This window comes from Argiope bruennichi, chromosome 11 (assembly GCF_947563725.1).
Source record: "Argiope bruennichi chromosome 11, qqArgBrue1.1, whole genome shotgun sequence".
Lineage (NCBI taxonomy): Eukaryota > Metazoa > Arthropoda > Arachnida > Araneae > Araneidae > Argiope > Argiope bruennichi.
The window spans coordinates 22,417,690-22,443,428 of record NC_079161.1 but is presented as its reverse complement, the minus strand read 5'-3'; the positions used below and the strand labels follow the sequence as shown (position 1 = coordinate 22,443,428).

The following is a 25,739-nucleotide window of genomic DNA, read 5'->3' as shown; positions in this document are numbered from 1 at the left end:
TTTGGAGATAAAATTAGTATCACAAGATTAAAGATAATTATACAAAAACTAGTAAAATCATTTCCAATATTTAATCCAAATATGAGAACAGCAAATCAAACAACAAAAGACCATGAAAATAAAACCAAATTCATTTAAATAAGAAAGCAAAATACTTACCAATTGAAAGTAGAATTCCAAAAGACAGTGTGAGGCAAAAACGTTTGTTAGTGCAATTGCACTTCGTTAAATTAAACTAAATTAAATTAAAAAATTCGTTAAATTAAACTCAATTTCCTGGGATTTTCGGGTCATGAGGGGTCAGTTTGTTGGACGAAAGTCAGACCCCTCACAGAAAAAATCCCTGGTTTGAATCCTTGCCTGAGGGTGACCCTTAAGAAAGGCTTCAGGCCTGATTCGTTTTATCTTTCTTTTTGATTCTTTGGTTGTAAACTTAGTATTTATTTCGGTAAAAGTGAATTTTAGTGTGCACCCAGCTGCGCCAACAATGCCAAGTCGCCAATAAAGATGGCGGACAAAATAAATACTTCCGCGGAACAGTTAAGGTTACCATTTTCCGCCATCTAATTAGGACTTTTTACTAATAAGTATTTTTTTTCTTTTCATACTGCCCGGTGCCTTCTACAGATGCCGAAGGCATGAATTTTTTAACTTAAAAAAAACATCCTACGGCTTCGCTAGCAGCGGGAGCGGGAACCTAGTAGCTTCGCTAGCACATTGAACATAAAGACTGTGTTGGTAACAGAAACAGTACATAACCAAAAGAAAAGAAAAAACGGAGAAATAAGCAATCGGAACATTCTCCATACAAAATTTTAAACATACTTTTCCCAACTTCATCAACTCGTAAAAAAATATATTCTACTCACCCTTCATCCATTTTGCCGGTTCGATATCAAACCATTCTCAATTCAAAATTTCAAACAAGCATCCTTTCCTAACTTCATCAACTCGTAAAATATATATGCTATTTTAACTCACCCTTCATCCATTCTATAGGTTCGAAATACTCCCGACATAACAAATTGTGAAGGGAACCAACCGTTAGAACACCAAAAGAATTACGAGAACTGCGAAGAATTCCCTCAAGCTGTCTTTTAAAGTGAGAATGCAGACGATTTTTTTAAAGCACATACTGACAATTAAAAATTACAAAAGAATAAATATTTTCTGTTCGTATTCACATTAAAAAAAAAGAAAGGAGAAAATAACTTTTAATTATAAGCTTAACTTTCTTTAATAAATTTTAATTATGATAAAGAACAAAATTAAAATCTTTAATCGATATTTTTTTAATATTTTTAATTTAACATTTTTCATAATGTAATTGTAGTTTATATGCAACTCAACCATGGCAAAAAGTAGTGAACAAAACAGCAGTACGGTTGCTATAAGAGGGATCCGATGGGTTGCAATATTGGCGACAAACAGCTGGTGCACACTAATCTTCACTTAGGCCTTTATTTCTAATAATAATTCTTCTAATTTGGTTCCATTTATAGATTGTTTCATCACATACCCGCTTCTTTCGTAATCATTGTAAGGAATAATTATTTCACTGATAATATACAATGGACGAAACGCTTCGATTGTATCTTTTTCGGTTTTGAAAACTCGACTTTCCGAAAGCAGGGTTTACATTTGAGGAGTATGGCAACAGTAATACCGATATGACAGCATCGGAATTATACACGATTGATGAATTAAATGGGTAGTTATTTGCCTGATATTAATTCATCAGATTCCGAAGAATTTGATTTTCATTTTTCTTTAACGATGCAGTAGACTCGAAAAGCTTCCAGTTTACTTTGTCAAAATTCTCAATAAATTTGAATCGATTCATAATGTTTTTAATACTTATAGAAAATCAGCAAGACAGAAGATGATTTAAGAATTTCAGTTAAGTGAAAATTTGAATGCATATAAAAATCACATCAAATATAAAATATATAATTACTAAGGATGAGAAATAATGGATCGATTTACTTATGTAATAAATGCTTAATTTAAAAATTTAATTATTTAACTTAAAATTTTAACTTATTTATAAATGAAATTACATTATTATCATAACACAATAAAATCAAAGTTTATTAAAATTTTGATTACACATCGTTTCAATTAAAAAATATTTCAGCCCCTTGGAAAAAGGTACGTAAACGACACTTTATTGTATTATTAAAATTAATTATCTTTCTTTAATGCCGATTCATTATAACTATATGCAAACGTTTTTCGTCTCTAAACAAATTAACTTAATGCACAAATAAAACATTTTGTATCACAAAATCAAGCTTATTACCGCAATAATCAGATAGCTTGAGGAAAAAAAATATTACAATAAATATCAGCTTACCGTAATATATAGAATTTGTAGATGCCCTCTCTGCAGAATTTGTGCCAGACTTTATCGACTTTTCTTGAAAGCGTAGTTTTAATATTATTGTTTATTTGTGTAAATTATTGCTGTCTCCGTCATCTTTTAAATAAACTTTTATCTCACGTTTTTAAGAGGATCCAAAAATCTAAGTTAAAGCAGCGAAAGCAATCAAAATTGTTCTAGCAAGCGCACAAACACAAATTGAAGCTTCAGTTAGTTATCATTACACAGTAGCTTCGCTGATGCGATTCAGTCCATGTTCAGGTTTCTAAGGTTCAATTGAACAGATACACCAAAGTGGAGAACTCAAGCAATATGGAGGGATGATTAGGTACAAAGACCTATATATAAAATTGTATTCACAAAGTCCTCCTTCGATTGCTAGCTATATTAAAATTTAACACAAACAAGCCAAACACCTGCTCCGATTCAAGGACGAAATGAAACTGAGAAACAGCGCGAAAGTTCAGAAAGAAAAGAGAATGCGCGAGCTCATATGACGACATAATACATATTAGCATAATTTATTCGAACAATTAGCAAATGGCTTTGGAGGAAGATGAAAACGTAGTTAAATTTTTTAATCCAATCAGACAGGATTGGTGTTTTTCAAGAAATAATTTCCATTTAGGACAAGCTGCGTTAATTCGTTTATCGTTGTTTTCTTTTTTGATCAAGTGAATATTTACTGCTTATTTACATGGGAAACAGATTTTAGTATGAAAATTTGATTTGTTTAGAAAAACTCGTTTTGAAAACAGCATTATCAGAACTTTATAGTGAATTAAATGGAAATATTTTACATTTGAAGAGAAACTTATTTTCACGCTCACAAGATTTGAAACTTATTTAGGTATTTAATGCGGTACAGTAATTATTAAGACACCCACAACACAAAGAATCTTAATTCTGATCATATTTATATACTGGGAAAAAAAAGGAAAATCGTTACATTTATTATTAAATAAAAGAATTCGGATAACACAATGCGGAAATTTCAATATTACTATTAAATTATAAGAACGGGTCATTTGTTGGTTATTATTTAATTCTTCTTTGCTCAAATTTCATTAAAATTTTAATTCACAAAAAATCTTGATAATGAATTGTATCAGAAAAAGTATGTAAATTCGAATTATTATTTAGATTTAAGGTAGGTTGAAAGTAAGCTATTTTAGTTATTTACTTATTTGAATTGCAGAAGCAGATGAATTATATTTCAGATATATACTAAATTTATAACTTCAAAATTTAATCCTACTTGAAGATTGAACGCATAGAAAATTTATTTACAAGATTAACATCAGTTTTTAAATCATGTGAGAACTTTAAGATACGTTTAGTAATTTTTCGTATACGAAATACGCTAAGAATAATCGTCAAACGTTCAGAGCTTCTTAAGTCTGTAAAACACACTTTTTTTCGATTCGAAACTCAAGGAGTTAATAGAGCTCTACGAGTCTTCTATTTATATTTCAAAGATACGCGCGACCGTTGATGGAAGGTTTTGTTGCATCCCCTTTTCTTTCTTTTTTTTTTAATTAAATGTGTAATTTGTGTCAAAGGATTATTATCGTATCGTTTATCAACAATAAACATAAATCGAGTTTAGTCGTTCCCCAGTTAATACGGCTGCAATCAACAACTATTCATTCGATAAATAATAAGTCAACCATCTATCTCTCCGACCCGCCACGAAGGCACACGGACTTAAACCATAAAACTGAATGACCGGACCGCCGCAACAGCAACATTGGCGGGAATTGTGGTTGAGTCCTAAGGGCCGTCACCGGCCACGGTACAACCCTTCCCGAAGGAAGTACGTCCCGTCATCGATGGGAGGAGTCAGATCCCCCACCTATTAGTGTACCCTCCAGGGTGGCGAGATCCAACCACCATGCCGGAAGCATCTCATCCTCATTTCGAGGTGCCCCCCCGGGGTTTTTCGATAAATAATAAAGAAAAACTTGTCAGAAGAAAATGTCTACGAAGCTAGAAATGAAAGAATGCCGTGAGAGATCTCTCACCGCATTTTTTTCTGTTTGCAAAGCGAATTAAAATTAAAATTGTTGAAAAAACAAAACAAAATTATGTTTTAAAGACATGAAGACATGCCGTCATCAGGAGAAAAAGTGGCAAAACCCCGAAAATGACGAACACACTACAAATATGGGGTTTGGCCGTGAGATTTGTCAGAAATTTATAAATTTTTAGTTTTCTAAGCAAATTTTGGGCAGACTGCAACTACAGAATGAAAGGAATATGAAACTGACTTCTTACTTCTATATGTCTGAATTTCAATTTTTTTTATTATTATTCTCTCATTGTTCCTACAATTTTGTATCACAAATATAAATATTACGATTGGAATACTCCCAATTTTATTTCTCTTATTTTCCAATTTTTTATTGATTTTATTTTGTCTCTATGTTTTAAGTTTCATTTTTTAAAAATAAAAGCTTTTATTTTATTAATGATTTTACTTAATAACTTCTAACTGTCTACCCAACTGCAATCTACTCTTCATAATTAAACTCTTAAACGCAAACTAAATGCCAAACTGTCACCATTTACCAAACGATTTTTTTTTCACTCATTTGGCGCGCAAAATTACTTTGGCGCAAATCAGCTTTAACTTTTGAAGTAATTCGATCATTTGTATCGAAAGGATTATTATCGTATCGTTTGTTAACAATAAACATAAATCGAGTTTAGTCGTTCCCCATTTAATATGTAAAGATCTTATAATAGCGTATCTAGGAAATATGTGCAACATTTCTTGTTGGTAAACAACTCTCGCCCGCTGGAAAATTAAACAGCGGGAGTGGTCTTCTCAAAATTTTCTCGCATACTTTCCATATAAAAGGTGTCTTTCCTGAGAATGCCTTGCATGGCATTGGCGTACTATAGTTATGAACTATTGACCTTTGGCGGAAATTCAGTGCTTTTTTTAATGGGCCATACGCTTTTTGGCGGGAATTTTGGCGATTGATCCTGGCATGCAGTTCATAGCATCCGAAATTAGACTGTATGTTTTTAACAATCGATTGAGTATTATACATTTACAAATTTGATACATTTACATCAGTGTATTTTTGAGTTATCAGATTTATGGTCAATGCCTCCTTGGATTTGGCTTAGAATTTGTAGGCGTCTACACTTTGTGTGATAAATATGTGCAAGGAATTTAATGCATCTCATTGTCTTCATTTCGAACGACCGAACAGACAGACAGACTCCTTTGGACAGATTTTGCTCAACATTTCATAGAAATCTACACATTTAGTCTAAAAGTCATCGATTGAGTATTATACATTTACAAATTTGATACATTTACATCAGTGTATTTTTGAGTTATCAGGTTTATGGTCAATGCCTCATTGGATTTGGCTTAGAATCATGTAGGTGTATACACTTTGTGTGATAAACATGTGCACGGAATTTAATGCATCTCATTGTCTTCATTTCGAACGACCGAACAGACAGACAGACTCCTTTGGACAGATTTTGCTCAACATTTCATAGAAATCTACACATTTAGTCTAAAAGTCATCGATTGAGTATTATACATTTACAAATTTGATACATTTACATCAGTGTATTTTTGAGTTATCAGGTTTATGGTCAATGCCTCATTGGATTTGGCTTAGAATCATGTAGGTGTATACACTTTGTGTGATAAACATGTGCACGGAATTTAATGCATCTCATTGTCTTCATTTCGAACGACCGAACAGACAGACAGACTCCTTTGGACAGATTTTGCTCAAAATTTCATAGAAATCTACATATTTAGTCTAAAAGTCATATGACACATTTCATCCATTTAGCTCAAAATGTTTTTGAGTTATCTTTGTTACAGATGGACAGACCTTTTTTTAATGTATTTTTCGAACTCAAGGAGTTCTAAAACATGGAGATTCGTCAAAATCGAGAGTTTTTTCAACGATTGCAGTATACATTTTTTATACCTCGTATACGAAAAAGTAAAAAAAGAATGTAAATAAACTAAGTTGATTAAAATCTTTTCATCATTTTGTTGGCACATGGCATAAAAGTAGCGAAGTTTTGATTTTTAAGAATACAATAAAAGCTAGCTTTCGGAAGATATGGATCTTTTTTAAGATTAATTAGCTCATTTGCAATAAAAGTAAGCTAGTCTCTTTTACCTTCCTATTCAGCCGTCCATCTCGGGAGACATCTTTACTAAGAGCCAATGGCGAATGAGATAATCTATCTGCCTGAGACCCTTCTTAGTTTAACAACCTTTACTTTCTTATTGGTAAATCAATACATTTCTAGAAACTAAATTCGCTCATTTATAAGATATCAGAGTGATTTTAACAATGTATTAAGTAAAAAAAGTTTAATTACCTTAAATTTTCTTACTTTCATTTTATGGTTAAAATAATTATAGACGCCGAACTTCTATTTCAAGAATATTTTGTACAAACTTGAATGCCGTGCCATCTTGTTCTTTTGTGTCGTGTTCGTGTTTTTGTTTGAACCATTTCACTTTTACAGTCAATCAAATTCTTGCTTATTTCGCATTATTTAATTATTTCCTTTATTATAAACAATTATTCATATTTAAAAATGGCTTGCCAGAGGAAAAAAAATAATACTTTGTCGTGATTTTTTAAACTTCCGTTCCTGTGGTAGAGCGTTGGATTCGCGTCCCTTAGGTTACGAATTCGAACCCGCCGGCCGAAGATTTCCCGTGTGCTTGGTGGCTGACGCGCGTATAAAGTGGTCACAAAGTCCTCCATGTCGAGAGTAATACCACTGGGGGTATTGAATCAGGGGTGATCGTTCACTGATTCAGGTCTAAATTACGATCTGTGGATGAATGAATGAAATCCGCCGCGTAAAAAGGGTTGTGACGTGTGTGTAGTCAAGTCGTACTCTTGGCCGAAGTTGACTCTACGATAAAAACAAGAGCCGCGCTCCCCCTTAGGCTTAAATCGCTGCCTTCGAACAGCGGGCTTGTCCGTGGCAAGTGCCATAAGAAACAACAACAACAATAAAATCTGCTCATTTAATGTTATTCAAAAACCAACAATTAGAAAAATTCTTTTATTGACGGAAAAAATCAGTTTATGTGTTTCAGACAATAAATGTATTCCTCGAAAGTTTGGAAATCTAATTTTTTTATGCACTCCACCTATGGTATTAATCATATTCAGTAGATTTTTTTCTTAGTGCTGTAAATAAAATTTTAACCCTTTCTAGGGCCGTGGGAAGTATGCTTGCCCCCATATTTATCGATCTTCGAACAAAGTTATGAAGATTGACATAAGTTCAGACATTTTCAATAAGACAGAAACTTAGATGGTTCAATTCCTTACCTCACACAAAATTCCGTGTTTTGATTTACAACTTAATTATTAATTAACCAGATTAATTAATCAAATTAAATTTATCTAATAAGTTAAATGAATCTCTTTTCTTAAGCCAATCTCAATTTTAAAAATATTTTAATATACCACAACTAGAAAAAAAATGGCCCTTTAAAGGTTTAAACTAAAAATAAAGATACGGCATTCATCTGCGACTAATTCGGACGAGTCATGAAAGATTAAAAATCATGATTTTAGAGGACTTTTACAGTAAATTCTTAATGAGAGTGATATTAAGGATTTGTTTGCAAATTGATATTATATATTATTATAATAATGTATTCAGATTTTTTCCGAATGAGAAGATAGTATTATTGCTTCGAAAGTATTTTTCATACAGAATAATTTTTAATCGGTCTTTACTTCGATTTTATTGTCTTTTCTTTCAGTCATTTTAATAAAATAATAACCTTTATTTTATACAGCCGATATTTCATAAGACTATAAAGACTACTTTTTGCTTCCAATTTAAGTGATACTTTATAGTTTGTGTTTTGAGATTGAAAAACATCTGATATCTGTCAGGAAATTTTGGGAACTCTATGACTCATACAAGAGAAAAAGAATCAAAAGTATTTACGGTTCCAAATGAAAACTAAACACAAACCATCTGTCGAAGAGCAAAAGAAAATGTTAATCCCTGTTTTATGATGTGAAACTTCAGCTGCTTACAATGGCATGTTATTCTTAACTTTTTTATACATTTACTTTTATTTGGAAAGATTTATGTTTCGTTTGAGAGATTGTTTTGAAATTACAAAAAAAAAAAGCTCCTTTTCGTCAACAGTTTTAATATTTGTGCTTGATGTAGGAGAAAATGGGGTGTTTCTGCTCACAGCTGTTTGCATTAATAAAAGACTCGACAAATGGTTTTTGATCATCTGTCTAAATGATGGAAGATTATGTGTTTGTAGAAGCTTCCTCACTTTGTCATTTATCGTTTTCATTAGAACATTATAGGCTGTTTAAAAAAAAATCGAAGCATTGCTAATAATCTCTTTTAATGAAAGATGTGTCTATCCCCACGTCTTTCATTAAAATATATCCTTTTTTCAATCAATTAATCTATCTTTAACCCTTTATAGGGCATAATTTCGGGACATTGACAAATAAAATTTTTTGGGATTATACCATGGTAAACTGATGATGCAAATACTAAAACATCAAACATTCTTCGATTTGCCATTTAATTTATGAAGTAAGGGGTGATAAGCATACTTACCAGTTTAGTTTAGTTTAGTTTAGTTATATTAACGTCCCGTTATAAAGCAACACTAGGGCTATTTTGGGACGGACCTCGTCATTTTGAACCGCGATCAGATGACGAGAACGACACCTGAGCTGACACACCCCTCTCCAAGCTACACCACACTAGCGGGAGGACGTTTGGCACGACGGATTTAAGGTGCAACAGACCCTCTTACTCGACGGTTCTTCGGTGGAAACGAGTCTCGAACTTGAAACCCCTACGGCTCACAAGCCGAGGTCTTCTAACCTTTAGTGTGAATTTATAAATTACGTTTATTCTATCGTGAGATCCTTAGGCGAGTTTTTTAACGATTAATCCCTGGCATGCGGTTAATAGTATGCGAAAATGGAATTTGCGTTTTCCCCCCCCAACTAACTGAAACCAAAATTACAATTTCAGTCGGAAAATAACATGTCAGAAGTGATATATATGAACATATAGTTATTATTGTTTGCCTTTAAGTACTTGCTTTTTTAGTTATCGCCTCAACACCCCCTCTCAACACCACACCACACCACACCAGCGGGAGGACGTTTGGCATGACGGATTTAACGTGCAACAGACCCCGTTACACGACGGTTCTTCGGTGGAATCGGGTCTCGAACCTGAAACCCTATGGCTCACAAGTCGATACCTTACCACCAGGCCACCGCGGCCTCTAACATACTTACCAGAGATCGTTCGGGAAAAACTGGAAGTGGTAAGCATACTTACCACTTAGCGGTAAGATTAAAAATATCATCAAATATCCATTGATAAGTATATTTACCACTCAATTTTATTTAATTTAAAACAACTTTATGCGTTTTTTTAGGTAGAAATCATGGAATTCAAATTCAATAATGTCTTAGATATTAACCCTTTCACGACGACTTTCATGTATACGTGCCAGCAAGTAACGCACTCATTTCCGGGTCGACACGCCGGCGTGCCAGATAACCCTAGTGTTGCTTTAAAAGGGATGTTAATATAACTAAACCGGCATGCAAGAACGTTTTTTCGTTCACCCCCGGACGTTATACATTTGTGCCAGTGCCCTGGAACGTTTTAAAAACTCTAACTTTTGACACAAGATGGCATTCTATGTCCATATGATTTCATATACTTGTAGATTTGACTATCTACTCAAAATGAGAGTAGCATGACTGACATACACGTGGTTTGGTTTTTGATTATATAAACATAAGAGGAAAGGAATCTTTCCGAATGGCATGCTTTATGACGGCTCTTTAAATTCGCACACGTGGGATTTGTTTATAGTAAGCGGGAGGGGATTTTATTTTCGCTATAGCGTTGGGTTTTTCGATTTGCTGTCACAATTTTTAGTAGATAATTAGATCTAGTAGACATGAATTTTTTCTCTTTTTGTTATTAGAATGTCGAAGCGTCGAAAATGTTTAACTGTGCTTGAAATATCAGAAATGATGCAAACTATTTCAGATACTGATTCTGAAACAGATTCGGATAGTAATGATAGTGACACTATAATATATTACAGAACATTATTAAATAACGCATTGATATTTCGGTAATTTCATAAATTTAGGCTTAATAACCAACGGCCCTGGACAAACACTCGCGAAAGAGAATGCCGACTTGCTGCCCCAGCGGTAAGCGCGCTTTTGCTCTTCCCGTCGCGAAAGGGTTAAAGTTTGAAGCTCATTTTGCATTTATTAGGCTTTCTGGGCGAATTGCTACATTGCATAAAAATAAAACTATTGCAATATGATGCAATTTCATTAATAATATCTTAACCACATTTTGCTTTAAGAAATAAACTAAAATGTCATAAATTACAGTATTCAAATAATCAATACCTCAAAAATGAAGTCAAACTATGCATAAAATCTTTAACAGAAAGATTTTGAACTTTAAGAAATTCCAACTGCATCAACAACTTTTGCTTATTTTTAAAAATGAATGTTGAATTTTAATTAAATAAATTCAATAACAAATAATGATAATTAAATATAAGAAAATCTTAAACATAAGGAACACAACACAATGGTTTTTCATATCTTAAAACTTTTTCAGGAATTAAAATTTAATGACAAACGCTGTAACTTAAACCTTACATCGTGAACGGACAGTGGTAAGTATATTTACCCCTTTTGAATTTAAATGATTTTTAACTATAGACAAAGTATTTCAGAGCTATTAAGGCAGCCCAATCAAATTTTAAGCATCTGATTACAATAATTAGCATTTTAAAATACTTTTTTGAGTACTCATGAAAAATCTTTTACGGGTGGTAAGAATATTGTTACGGAATTTCCGGGGTTCGTTTGGATAGTGGATGTTATATGGTGTGAAGAACGCTCGATCAGCAGGCGGCAGTAGAAAATAAAACAACGACGTTTATTTACACGAAGACACACAGGACAGCACAAAGACGACAACTATATACAGTAAAGAAGACGATTATCTTCAGCCGAGACGTGCAACATACAACAGTATACACAGCAGCTCTACTCCGTCGCTGCTCCACTAGTCCCTGGAAGACGAGTTCTTCACCGTCGCTTCCGACTACTCTTCGACTCCACTGGTCCACGACTCAATTCACCACCCGATCTGGTTCACGACTACGACTCACTGTCACTCGACAGCTGAGGGTGCTTCCTTTTATAGGTCTCAGGAGGTGGGGCTAGAAGCCTCTCAACCAATCAGGAACGTTCGAGGCGTAACTCCGTTCCTACTGGACGGATCGGGAAAATTCTCGATGTTTCGGTTATAATCTATTTTGGCTCCAAAGTCGCCAAATGGTCGCCAAGTTTGTCGCCAAGCTCTGGGACCTCCTATAGAACCAACTATGCTGGGAAGCCGCATCGCAGATTCGTAACAATATATACTAGGGAACTATAAAGGATAAACCGAAATGAGACCTGTTGAGTGAATAAATTCTACATGCTGTATTTTTGAAATTGATGAGCTGAATTATTCCATAAAAAACATAATGAGTTTTTTATAAATTTTATCAATGTTTCGATAGTATACGCAGCATATTAATAAAGGAATTCCCACAAGGGACATATATCACTAGAAACGCCAAAGCTGATAATCATAATCCATGTCGCTGATTTAAACAAGGGGAAATACAAAAAGTTCTAAGATTTTTAATTAATTTAATTAATTAATTTTTTTAATTCATCAAATTTACAATTTAGAAGAAACTGAATAACCACAATACAGAAGTATGTAAAAGTGTTGGGTCAAATAAGAACTAAACATTTCTGCATCCTAGTATCCTCGAATGATATAAAAGTCACAGAGTATATAACCTCTGATAATTAGTAATGAGCTCAGTTAATCCATTTACTCTCATGGCATTCATAAAGATTGTTGCGGGTGCGAAAGATACTATGTGAATTTTATCTGTGTTATTTTAGATTGATTTAATAATATTCACTTCAGTAAAATGTACGATTTTTAGATTAAACCGATTTAATATTTATATTTTTCGAATTCATACGAAGTTGTAATTATATCCCTGATTCACAAAATTTCATCTCAAATTATGGATTTGAAATGAAATTAGCCCTCGGAATTGCTCGCTCTAGAGCAGGGGTGGCGAACCTTTATGGATCAACGTGCCATTTTTTTCTAAAGAAATCTTTAATGAGGTATAGATGTGCCTTCAAATTATTTTTACTTGTGATTATTGGGAAAATAATAAAACTAAATACTAACAACTCGAAACTCTTTATTTACTACGAAAAAATACATTTTGCACTGTATAGTAAATGTTTTAGTTATACGTGCAATTCAAATTAATGTAACATTAGTGTGATAATTGTTGCTGCAGATTAGATGGCGAATAACTTAAATGAGGATTGTAAAATGGTACTTCTAGCAGAATGCATGCTGAATGGGAGTCATCTGCCAAACGGTTTCTAAGCGAGTCTTTAATGCTATTTATCTCTGAAAATAATGACTCGCAGGCATTGGTGGATGAAAATATGGTTAAAATAGCATGAGCCAGCTTCTTCAAAAATTTAAATGTGTCTGGAATCGAATTCCTTGTTTCCAAAATTTCGTTACTGGCATTTTTAATTATATTGCCTGTTAATCTTTCTGTTTCAATCAATTTCAACTTTTCCTTGTTTCAATAAATTTTTGAATCCATATTGAACTAGATTGGAAATCAATCAGTTGCATTAACCTTTGGCGTGTTTAGTTTAGTTTAGTTTAGTTATACAGTACACTCCCGATTATCCGCGGAATTGGGTGGCGCGGCCACCGTGGATAACAAAAATCGTGGATAATCCGAAAAAAGCTAAAAACGGGTATAGCAAAAGAGAAAACAGTCATTCCAACTTTGAAAAATCGTTTTATATACAATAAAACGAAAAATAAACAGCAGGAAATGTTTAACGAACACTTAATATTTTAGTATATCACTCAAAACGAACCTAAAATGTATTTTGTTAATGAAAACAGAAAAGTGCTTTGTACTTACGAGAGGCGTCAAGGATACACAGAAAAATGAATACATATGTACTGTTTTAATATTGTAATGCATTATGTAATTACAAAAGCATAACTGTAAAACGACACCTTTTTGAAGAAATCAGTCATTTGTGTTTGCTTCTTGCTTTGGAAGCATTTTCTCTTTGCTTGGAAGCAAAAAACTTAGTGCGGCAGGCGCGGTTAACCCGCCCGCGGATAATCGGGAGTCTACTGTATTAACGTCCCGTTGTAAAGCAACACTAGGGCTATTTCGGGACAGACCTCGTCATTTTGAACCGCGGTCAGATGACGAGGACGACACCTGAGCTGACACACCCCTCTCCACGCTACACCACACTACCGGGAGGACGTTTGGCATGACGGATTTAAGGTGCAACAGACCCTCTTACTCGACGGTTCTTCGGTGGAAACAAGTCTCGAACTTGAAACCCCTACGGCTCACAAGCCGAGGTCTTCTAACCTTTGGTGTGAATTTATAAATTACGTTTATTCTATCGTGAGATTCTTATGCGAGTTTTTTAACGATTAATCCCTGGTATGCGGTTAATAGTATGCGAAAATGGAATTTGCGTTTTAGACACAAATTTGCGTTTTTTCCCCCAACTAACTGAAACCAAAATTACAATTTCAGTCGGAAAATAACATGTCAGAAGTGATATATATGAACATATAGTTATTATTGTTTGCCTTTAAGTACTTGCTTTTTTAGTTATCGCCTTTATACGCTTCTGAAAGTACGGGCCGACAGACGGTCAGCCCTTTGTTGGAAATTTGAGTAGATATGTATACTATACAGATGTTAAATCATTATACCGCATTTCATACATCTAGTTCTCTCCATTTGGTAGCTATTGTACTAATTTATTTTCGAACAGCCGTACAGGCAGGCTTACTCTAAACGAATTTCATTTACATTTTGATAGTCTACAAATTTTGTTTTAAGACCGTATATTAAATTTCATCATTCTAACTCAAAGTATTTTTAAGTTATCTTTATCACAGACAGACAGATGGACGAACGGATACGCAGAGAGACATAATGCCAAAAATGTGATTTTCGAACTCGTGGAATTCAGTTCAGTTATATTAACGTCCTGTTGTAAAGCAACACTATTTTGGGCTATTTTGGGACGGACTTCGTCATTTTGAACCGCGGTCAGATTACGAAGATGATACCTGAGCTGGCACCCCCCCCCTCTCCACGCCACACCACACCAGGGGGAGGATCGAACTCGTGGAGACCTAAAAACTTGGAAATTCGTCAAAATCTCGAGTTCGAATTTTTTGACCATAATTCTTTCTCTATGTTTCGTACAGGAGAAAGTAAAAATGAATGAACGAAAATGAATGTATTACTTAATTTATTATTTTTCTACATAACTGCCATTCATATTGAGACATTTCTGCCAACGCTGGATTAATTAAAAATCTCGGTTTCTTAGAAAGTCGTCTTCCTGTACGAGGTCGTCATCGCAGTCAAGATTTTGACCACAGAACTTCTTTATAGATCCAAACAAATGAAATTCTGAGGGTGCAAAGTCCGGTAGTATGATGAGTGCTCCATGTTCAGTTCAAATCATCTATATTAACGTCCCATTTTAAAGCAATACTAAGGCTATTTTGGGACGGACCTCGTAATTTTAAACCGCTGTCAGATGAAGAGGACAACAGCTGAGCTGACATCCCATCTCCAAACTTCCACACCAACGTGTGAGTGCTCCAAAAACTCCCAACCAAGTTGTTGGAATTTTGCATAGACGGAGGTGCTATATTATTGTATTCAAAATTATATGTTTTACTTATTGTCCCCTCTCCCGCTTCAAAATTAGAATATGATCCCATATCTTTAGATGATTGATTTTAATCAGAATGCTACTATAAGGATCACCTCAGACTAGGAGGCGAGAAAATTCGATTTAGTCTTTTGTTGAATGAAAGGACTAATGAATACAATAAGGTATTTAAAGCAGTACCCGCATTATCTTCACAGCGATTCGATCATTCAAATAACCCCAAATACTAAGATAGGGTGGACGATGGTGGATAATTATTCTACGCTCATCAAATAAAATCAAAAGCCGAAATTTTTTAATCTACTTATCCGATTGACCAATTCCCAGAAAACTTCATTAAAGCACGAATCAATCGCCTCGATCTTGTTTTTTCAATCACAATTTTAGAAAATTCAGCATTAAAATACCAAATCATGAATTCATAATGTTAAACAAATAAAATTCCTAACCATTCATTATACATATAAAATCTAAAATCTCTATTAATAATTAATGTGTTTAAGACGTGTGTGCGCACTCGCGTATGAATGAGTTGGTGCATTAGAGGACAATGAATTGTTTGATGAATAGTAATCAAATCTGGCACAAATATAATTTGGAATATATAGAATACGCATTCAGGGTGGGTGGAATTTTTTTGAAATTTTACTTAATTAAAAATTTGGCGAGATTTTGATGTCTTTCTGAAAATTTACGCAAAAACACTTTTTATGACACTTTAAAATTCAAAAAGTTATATTTATAATTATATTAATTTGGTTATAATGCAACTTTTTTTTCTTTATCTTGACAATTTTTTAAAAAAAATATTGTTTGCATTATAAACATTTTACTTACTTTTGCTTGAAATTTAAATCGCTCCATGGTTTCATCCAATTATTTGTGAGATGATTTTCTTACGTCGTTGAAAGCTAAAAAAGAAGGATTCTAAGTATTTTCTGTACAATTAACATGAAGATTAAGTACTACGAAAGACAACGTACAATTATAATTTCCAGTTATGTTTTCATTGGCATTATTTTGCAATGATATTTTATTTAAAAAGATTCATGTACAAGACACAAAGAAAACCATAATATTATTAAAATGACGCTTCTTTAATGAAATCCATAATTTGATTTTAAAATTAATTTTCATTCATGAAATATGAATTATCAAGTAATGCATTAGAATTTGGATTGAAATGAAACAACTAAAATTTATGTTGAACCAGCTAGTTGCCAAAGGCGATTGGTATATTAAAAATAGGATTAAAATCCTGATTTGCTTAGAGTATTTAAATCAAAATTTTTAACTCTTGTTTTAACATCCATATTTCGAAAAATAGTATCTTCCAGATTTTAAGAATCTAATAAAATGTACTCTAATAAATAATTTTAATTAAATATTCAAATATTCGCATTCAATATTTTATTAATTATTTATGATATCAAGCAAACAACGGCAAAAAAAATTAAGAAATGATTTTTAAAATGCCAAAACAAAAGTTATTAAACAAAAAAAATTAATATTTTTGCCCGAAATTGTTGGCTGGTCACATGACTTTGTTGCAGACTGTAAACTTTTAGCAGAATTTGGATTTGAGACTATTTTAACAAAATTTGCAGTGAAAACGAAGTAGCTGATATGGTACGTAGAATTTATGTATTTTGTTCTATTTTTGTGCTATCATTCTGCGAACAAGTGACATTTCACAAAAAACGTTTTCTCACACTCTGAAAATAGTTTCGGTATAAAATTTTAATTTTATAAATAATTATTGCAGAAATTCGATTATGATTTTGGCTACATGATGCGATCTTATATGTTGTCATAGTTCTTGAAACATGATTTTTGCTTTGTATTTAAATGATTTCAATTAGTCATATTTTTTCAACAAAGAATATATTTATGTGTTATTAAATCTACTTAAATGCGTTTTAAAGAAATTGCTGATAGCATACCCAAGTTATGTATTTTTGTTTACACTTATTTCCTATGGCCATAAACTTCATCAGAAGATTTAGAGAGTGTATTATTGGTCAACGGAAGCCTTTTAATTCTTAAACACTATTTTAGTTTGCCCTCACCTTACGGATATAAAAATACAAAATTTTTAAAAACAAAACATTCAGTTTAAATTTAAGAATAAAACGAGTAAGAGAGCAAAGTAAAATAACAAAGTAAACAAATAAAATAAAATCATAAATAAATAAACTAAAGGAATAAAGAGTAATAAATAAATAATGACAAGAGAGATAAATAAATAATAATAAATAAGTATAGAAACAGACTTACTCCTTCATTTCTAGGATCAGCAGCTGTTGAATTGCATTTTTCAGAAAATCCTGGAAGTGTGACACCCTGATGACAATACTAAAAGAAGAGTTCATATCAAAATTTTAATTTATACTTTCACTCTATCAGAGTTTATAATCCCAGAAGGATGTGATAAAAATAGCTAATTTTCGCCTCACAATATCGATTTCATTCTTTCTAAAAAAACATTTCCGATAGATTTTGAAAACCACAGATCCAGTGAAAGTTTAAGCCGAAGCCCCATTTTGTTCTTTTTGGGTCCAGTTTTTATTAAATATTTCTTTGTCATTCTCATTTTTTTAGAAGAGATTCTGCTTCTTTTCCATCTCGCAAATCATTTTTCTTAATCCCTTGACATACGAATTTACTTAATTTCCAAATTAGATGGCATACACTATTGGGAACAAATAATTTATTTTGATTCGTGTAACAATATAAGGAGCATTTGAGATAGTGAAAGATTTCTAAATGATTTTTTTGCTTTTTTAATTATTTAATTGCTATTTCACAACCAAACGTTTAGTAATTCGATGCTCGTGTGAAGCATGTCATTGTATGTGAAGGGGTTAATGTTGGTTTTAACCCTTAACGGTCGTAAATCACCCCTTAAGTGACAACGGTACTTTTATACAGCGGCCGTACGTCATTTGGAGGTGAAAAGGCGTAACCTATCGAAACTCAATCTCTGTAAAATTCGGGCACGATTGCATTGTCAATTAAGCCTCAGCAACGGAGCAATTGATGTTTCCAATGGTATATCATTGCCTTCTGTACTCGATTCCTAATATATTGATTCTAAAAAGGGATAAAGAAAAATTTATAAATTTCTATAGAGAAAGCGACAGTAGATGTTTTGTAAACTATTCTCAAGGTGATTTTGAATCTAGTAATGAAACTAGCAGTGACATCATGAAATTTTATATAAGCTTTATTCGGAAAATATTTCTATCACCAATTGAGAATTTATGTGAAGATTAAATTGCGAGGTATGGAAATCCTTATTAACAACATAAAATAAGGAGAGATTAGATGGAAATTATATACACATCCTACAACCTGATGCTAACGGAAAAAATGATTGCTTGCTATGTTTACATATGTTCCCTGGAAAAAGAAAAACAACAGTACACCTATGTAAAATCTGGAACAGACGACCATTCCTTCATTTTGGAGATTGTTTTAAAAAATATCACACATTAAAAACTTCTAAATAATTATTTTAAATACTCCTAGAAAAAATAATTTCTAAAGAAAATATATTCTTATTATAATGAAAATATTTCGCATATTTACTGAAACTAGCAACCATTTAGCGAGAATCGGGTATTAAAAGCTGGCATCCGATAAGGATTAATCCAATTCTTTATTTCATGGATGTAAATATTAATCTAGAATTTTTTTTTTTATAGTTTCTCTGCCCATTTCTGTTTAAACCGAAAATTTCAATTTTATTTTGTTCATCCCATATATATCAAATCATTTACTAGATCTCAATAGTTTTCAATACGCGATCTTTTTTTATTTCTTGGCATGCTTTTTTATCTACTTAAGCCTTCTACTAGTATTTTAACAATCTATTATTTACCCTAATAGTATTTTAGCAATCAAATGACATAAGATTAACATATCCTATTGCAGAAATAATAATGAATATTTTTTTTCAATCGGGAATTTAATTTCATGAGTTTTGTTAATATTATATTTAATGTCACTAAAATACTTGTTATCAAACAGCTATTATGTTTACTCTTTGTACTTGATAATGGAAAAAAATTGATTTCTAATTTTCATATGTAATAATTTAACTCTTAGTATTTGGTATAGTAATAATATGCATATTATATGAAAATCTTTAGTGCTTAAGCACTAAAATAGCCACTGCACTCACAGATTTATGGGTATAAATAAAATAAATCAATAATTATAACATTTGGTTACTAAAGTAACCAAAAAATATATAATTATTATTTTATTTTTTCTGAAAATTAGTTTGAATACATTTTCTTATTATATGGCTGTCATAATGATAATCATTTAACAAGAATGGGAGAACGATGCAGTTTAAAGAATGGCTGCTGTCGTTTATGTTACATTACGGTAGTTGAAAATAACAACTAAATAGTAGAAAGTAATTCCATCACAAGATCTATTATTGGAATATTCTGGTAGTTATTGTATGTGTGGTAAATTTTAATGAATATAGTGCAACTAAATTTTAATATTTACAACATATTTACAGATTCGTTAAGAAAGAATTTTTGTAAGAAATTCTTACAAAATTCGTAAAAAAGCGACTATAAAGTACACAAAAGTCGTTAAAATATAAACATAAGATGCGCATTACAATTAATTACGATAATTAAGCTGAAAACAGAGAGACTTTGCGAAACTTTGTGCTGCGAGATTAATTAATTAAAAGTAAGAAACCAAATGATAAACTAGTAGAGTCATATGAAAGTGACGTCATTTCACAGAAACGCCGAACAACTGTAAAGGTTTAATAAAGGAATACCTCGATAGCCGGCGTCCTGGCATAGGGGTAGCGCGTCTTTCCCGTGATCATGGCGTCCTGGGTTCGAGTCCCGGTTCGGACATGGTTGTGCTTCATCTGTTTTATCTGTGAGATGTGTGAATGTGCTCCCCTGTAAAAAGGGGTTGTGCAAGCGAATATGATGTGTGAAGACGTACTCTTGGCCCTAGTTGGTACTACTAAAACAAGAGACGTTCCCTTGGCTTAAAATCACTGACTTCGTCAGCGAGCTTGTCCATGGTAAGTGCCATTAGAAACAACAACAGCAACATATTTGAGCTGTATGGGGTACCAAGATGTGAGTGGATATTGCCATTTCGGGAAAAAGTATCCGGCTTCAAAAGAGATTCTACGAGACATTTATCATGTATATGTGTTTGTTTTTCATGCTAAATATGACTCGGGTGTCTTTATTTGGCCATGAATCAAACTAAGGAGACTGGACTTCAAAACAGTAAGTTAATATAAATGAATCATATTGCCGAGCTGAATATATTAAATTTTATCCATCAAGCTCAAAGCATATTTGAGTTATTGTATTCAGAGACAGGCATAAATCCCCACGCCAAAGAAAAAAAATCTGAAATGCGGAAATTCGCCAAAATGTCGAAGGTTTTTTTTTTCTGTTAAAAAATTAAATTTGACGTACTTCATATACAATAAAATAAAAACTGATACAATTAGGCACCGTGATCGGTGCTGGAGGAGTTCTGTAAATGTTTCAAGTAGAAAATATATAATGAATCAATGTTTTGAAATTTCTCTTGAAAATGGAGGGTTTTCCTAATACCAAACAAACATTGATGACCGATCTGTACAGCTCACCATAGACCTATGAAAAGAAAACTGGTGGAATTCATCGACTGGGAATGGAGAATTCCACCATGATCTTTTTCCATAGTTATGGTATGGACCAGGCAAACCTTAAATATACAGGGTGTTTCATAAATGATGGGAGTAACTTTAAGGGGTGATAGTACACATCAAGACGAGTAATAGTAAATAGGAAACCAAGTGTCCCAAACGTCTTCCGAAGGAGATAGGCGCCATCAAAGTTTAGGGCCCTAAATTTCAAATGATGATAAAAAACGGAAAAATGGATCAATTCATTTGCGGTTTTCACTAAAATATACTGGTAAAAAGTAGTTGTTCGGTACTCCAAAGTCTAGAGTGTCCTCTATCGGCATTTTTTAAACTTTGTCTTTAAAACTTTTTTATAAGAAAATATTAATTTAAAGAATGATTTAGACACTTGGTTTCCTATTTACTATTACTCGTCTTGATGTGTACTATCACCCCTTAAAGTTACTCCCATCATTTATGAAACACCCTGTATAATTAGTGACCACGGGCTTTCCTAAGAGAATGACAATTGAAGGAATCATACGAAAGGTTGGAGCTTCAGGAAAGACTTTTAACTTTTAAAATTATTTTAAACATATAAATAAAGAATTAATTGAATAGAAAATATTTAAAACAAACACTAATATTTTGCTCTATAAAAAAATGTGTTTTTAAATGCTTGTATTAATCGAATGAGTCATGTTTTTATTTATTTCTTCTTGCGTTTGATGCAGATGAATCATGAGTCTCGTTGGTATTTCTCCACGGAAGAAATGAGTCATTCACCGAACATGAAGCTGCTTCAACATCCGATTAAAGAGCTTCTTTTCAGACAAAGCGCTGCCACTTTCATTCAACATATCGGACAAAAGCTGAACCTGTATCCTTTTACTAAACTAAACAAATGAAAAAAAAGTCATTTCTCTCAAAACTTTCTCGCATACATCTGCAATAATGGTGAATTTATAATTTAGACGCGTTTTTTCACATTTGGTTGAAACCGAAATTTGACACAGAACAATTGCAAACTTTTCTTCAATTGCAGTCTCAAAATCTGATATCAAATATGATATATTTAAGTCACTGCACTTTTGAATAATCACATTCACATGTTTCTGAAAGTATGCGACCGACAGACAGTAAACTTCTTGTTGGATTTGGCTCAAAATTTGATAAGTCTGTATAATATAGATGTTAAATCTGTACATCGTATTTAATCCATCCAGCGCTCTTCGTTTTGCAGTTAACATATTAACTTATATTCGAACAGCAGGACACAAAAACTTGCTTAGAATAGATTATGTTCAAAATTTGACAGAAATCTACAATTTTGGTGTAAAGGTCATATACCAAGTTTTAATTATATTAACGTCTCGTTTTAAGCAACACTAGGGCTATTTCGGGACGGACCTCGTAATTTTGAACCGTGACGAGGACGATACCTGAGCTGGCACCCCCCCCCCTCTCCACACCATGCCATACCAGCGAGAGGACATTTGGCCCTGACGTATTTAACGTGCACCTGACCCGTTTACATGACGGGTCTTCAGTGGAATCGGGTCTCTAACCTGAAACCCTACGGCTGATGAGTCGAGACTTTACCACCAGGCCACCACAGCCCTAGGTCATATACCAAATTTCAGCGTTTTAGCTGAATGTGTTTTTGGATTATCTTTGTCACATAGAGACAAACGATTGGTGGACATTTTCAAACCTGCGGCAGTGCTCTTCCTAAGGCTTTTTCGCACATTCTCTAATCAACTTCTCAGGTCAGAGAATACAATTTCATGGCATTAGTGTATAATAATTATGAAATATTCTTTTGGCATGAATGTGGCATTTTCATTGAATCTATGGTGTCATTCTTGGCGAGTTTTTTTTTTTTTTTTGGTGATAAATCCTTGACAATCGGTTACTGGTATCCGAAAATCGAATTTGTGTTTTAGACACATTTTTTCCAACCGATTAAAACAAAACTTTGATTTTAGATTTTTAAAAACGATGCACTTGTAGTCTTAAAATCTTATACCAAATATGATTTATTTAAAACATTGAGTTTTTGAGTTATCGCGTTTACGTACATCAGAAAGTGCAGACCGACAGACGGTCTAGCCCTCTTCAGATTTGACTCAAACTTTGTTAGGAATTTACACTATAGATGTTCAACGTATGTACCGAATCTTATCTTTCTAGCGCTCTTTGCTTTGTAATTATCGTGTTAACTTACATAAAAACAGCAGGACAGACGCACATCCTTTGAATAGAGTTTTCTCAAAATTTGATAGAAATCTGCAAATTTAGAGTAAATACCGTATACGAAATTACATCCGTCTAGCTCAAAACGGTTTTCAGTTATCTTTGCCATCGACAGACAGAAGGTCGTTTTTCAAAAATCTGTATTTCGAACTCAAGGTAGTCTTAAAACGTAGAGTTCCGACGAAATCTCGAGTTTCACCTTTCTTTCTTTTTTCTTTTTTTTTTTCCGTCAATAATTTTTCTAAACTTTCTATATGAGATTAAAAAATTAGTTTTTTCCACTTACTCCATGGAAAAAATAAAAGATCGAATCTAAATAGTGCAAATAAAATTCTTATTAATAGGGAATTCTTTTCCATTAATATGTTTGTTTACTTCTAAGTAAATTCGTTGAATTTCTATTTTGCAAAAATTTTCCCATACATGATTCAAAGCTCTTCGAAAGGGTAAAGGTTAGTTGTGCAGCTGTAGGCAGTGGCTGTTAGTTGTGCCTTTTGTGAAAGCGGTAAATCGCATGCCTAACAGCTAATTTGTAAGAAGTAAATTGCATGGCCGCATAAAAAAATCAAAATGGTACTTAGTAACATGCGTGTTTACTCTTGATATAAATTTACTTTTGTTTGCACTATAAAATTATAATATTAAACATTTTTCATATGACTTAGATTTTTATTTCCAAAAAGGAAAATTGTTTAAATTTGTCTTAAATATAAAAAAATTTAAAAATCAATACATGATAAAATATATAAAAATGGAATAATAAAAGTTATTATTAAAATTACATTTTTTAAATGTATAAAAAAAACTTATAAAAACGTTCTCTTTCTTTTTTTAATTTATTTAACTTAAGCAAAATATTGACAAAAAAGTTATACAAAATATCAGCAAAAAAAAAAAATCACAATATTGAAAAAACGAATTGCATAATGCAATATGTATGATATACAGTTTTCTATTTACGATAAAATTTAAATTTTTTCTTTGCATTGAGGATTTCAAAGAAAAATATGAAAAAAATGTAATCTTGAAATTTCTAATTTTTTGATATTCTCTTATTAATTTTTCTGCTTTTTCTATTTTTTATCGCCCGAATTCGGGGTGCTTTTATGTCGGTACGCTATTTATTAGTGCATGTATAGATTGATACAGTTGTGGGACTTGAAACTTAACTGGCAACTTATCTGCAACTTCGATCTCCCCTTCAACTTACAGGCTTTGAAACAGGTGTGGATTTGGGGGGGGGGGGGGCGCTAAGCCTACTCGTACTTAAGATTCAAACTGAAAGCTTTCCCTGTGAAAGGGAGCAATAATCCTTTGCTCACCTTTTCTCTACAATGTTGAGATCCAGATTTTTAGCATTCCATGATAAAACCTGAACATTGCTAGCTGCGAACCAGTTTTTAACCCTATTAGCTGTGTGAATGGATGCTCCGCCATGTTCAGAAAATATAATCGGTTCAAGCTTTGCTCAACCTCAAGACTTGGATATGGTTTATGCCCTTCTGGTGGCCACTTAGGAATTCAGGGCTTGTTCTTGCCAACCAAACGATTAAACTCTCTCCTTCTTTCTATCGGGTAGAATAAGTCTGTTCTTCATAACTGAAACATTGCCAATAGTATTGGTAGCCATCTGGATTGTCTCAACTAATTTTTTCACACCTGAAAACATGGTAGAGGTACATTCTGAGATCCAAGATATGTTGTATTTAGCCTATGCTATCGGTGTGGCTTTCAGTCCATTTAGAATGGCCCTTCCTTTATCTGAATACTAGCCTTTTATGTAATTGTAGGCAGTTCTTGAAACGTATACGGTACGTGCATTATGTTGAATTTTGGCAACACTTCTTTCCACTTTTTGAATTATTTTGCCTTTGATCGCATAGCGTCGTTTTTTTTTTTTCAGTGTCCTGACTATCACTGGTTCTAATGAAGTTCGAAATAGTACTGGCTACCTGTTACCAAAAGCTAATGTGCAGTCTTTCTCATATTTTTATTATTTTTATAGTCAACGATATGGAATTTTGGAAACTGACTTAAAAGTTTTCCTCTAAGCATTCTTTAAAAGAAAAACGATGGGTTTTAATAAAATAGCATATTTGTCTTAACAAAAGTGGTTTAAAAGGAATGAATATCTTCCAAAACGATTACTTAAATACTTGTCCTACTTTTTTTTACGGACCAAGAAACGTTCAATACGACTTTTCTTTTCCTTTTTATTAGTGGTAAATGAAATTCGCTCAATTAAAATGAAATATAAAAGAATCAAACAACGTAAAAAAGCAATTTAGATTCATAGGAACAAAACTACAAAGCATAATTTACAAAATATGACTGCTTCTATTTTTTCCTCGTTTCCTATTATGATTTTTTTAAAAAAATCTGGAATTCTTCATTTAAAATGCATCTAGTAGATATGGTCTTCAAACTTTAATCAAATATTTTATGACTTCTATAAACATGTTTCAATAACCAAAGATTTATTCCATTTTATCGTCTGAAAATAAATTCATTTTTAATGTGATAT

At 32.7% G+C, this 25,739-nt stretch overlaps 1 protein-coding gene across 2 annotated transcripts in view; it reads left to right on the top strand.

Annotated features, from left to right (window-relative positions):
- The first annotated feature begins 16,827 nt into the window (after positions 1-16,827).
- LOC129957517 (cyclin-T2-like) overlaps positions 16,828-25,739 on the top strand; it is a 31,919-nt gene continuing 23,007 nt past the window's right edge. For both annotated transcript variants that reach the window (XM_056069854.1, XM_056069855.1), the window contains exons 1-2: positions 16,828-16,917; positions 21,694-21,839. In XM_056069854.1, the coding sequence (XP_055925829.1) occupies positions 16,915-16,917; positions 21,694-21,839 (149 nt within the window). In that variant the 5' untranslated portion in view covers positions 16,828-16,914. The remainder of the gene's footprint in view (positions 16,918-21,693; positions 21,840-25,739) is intronic.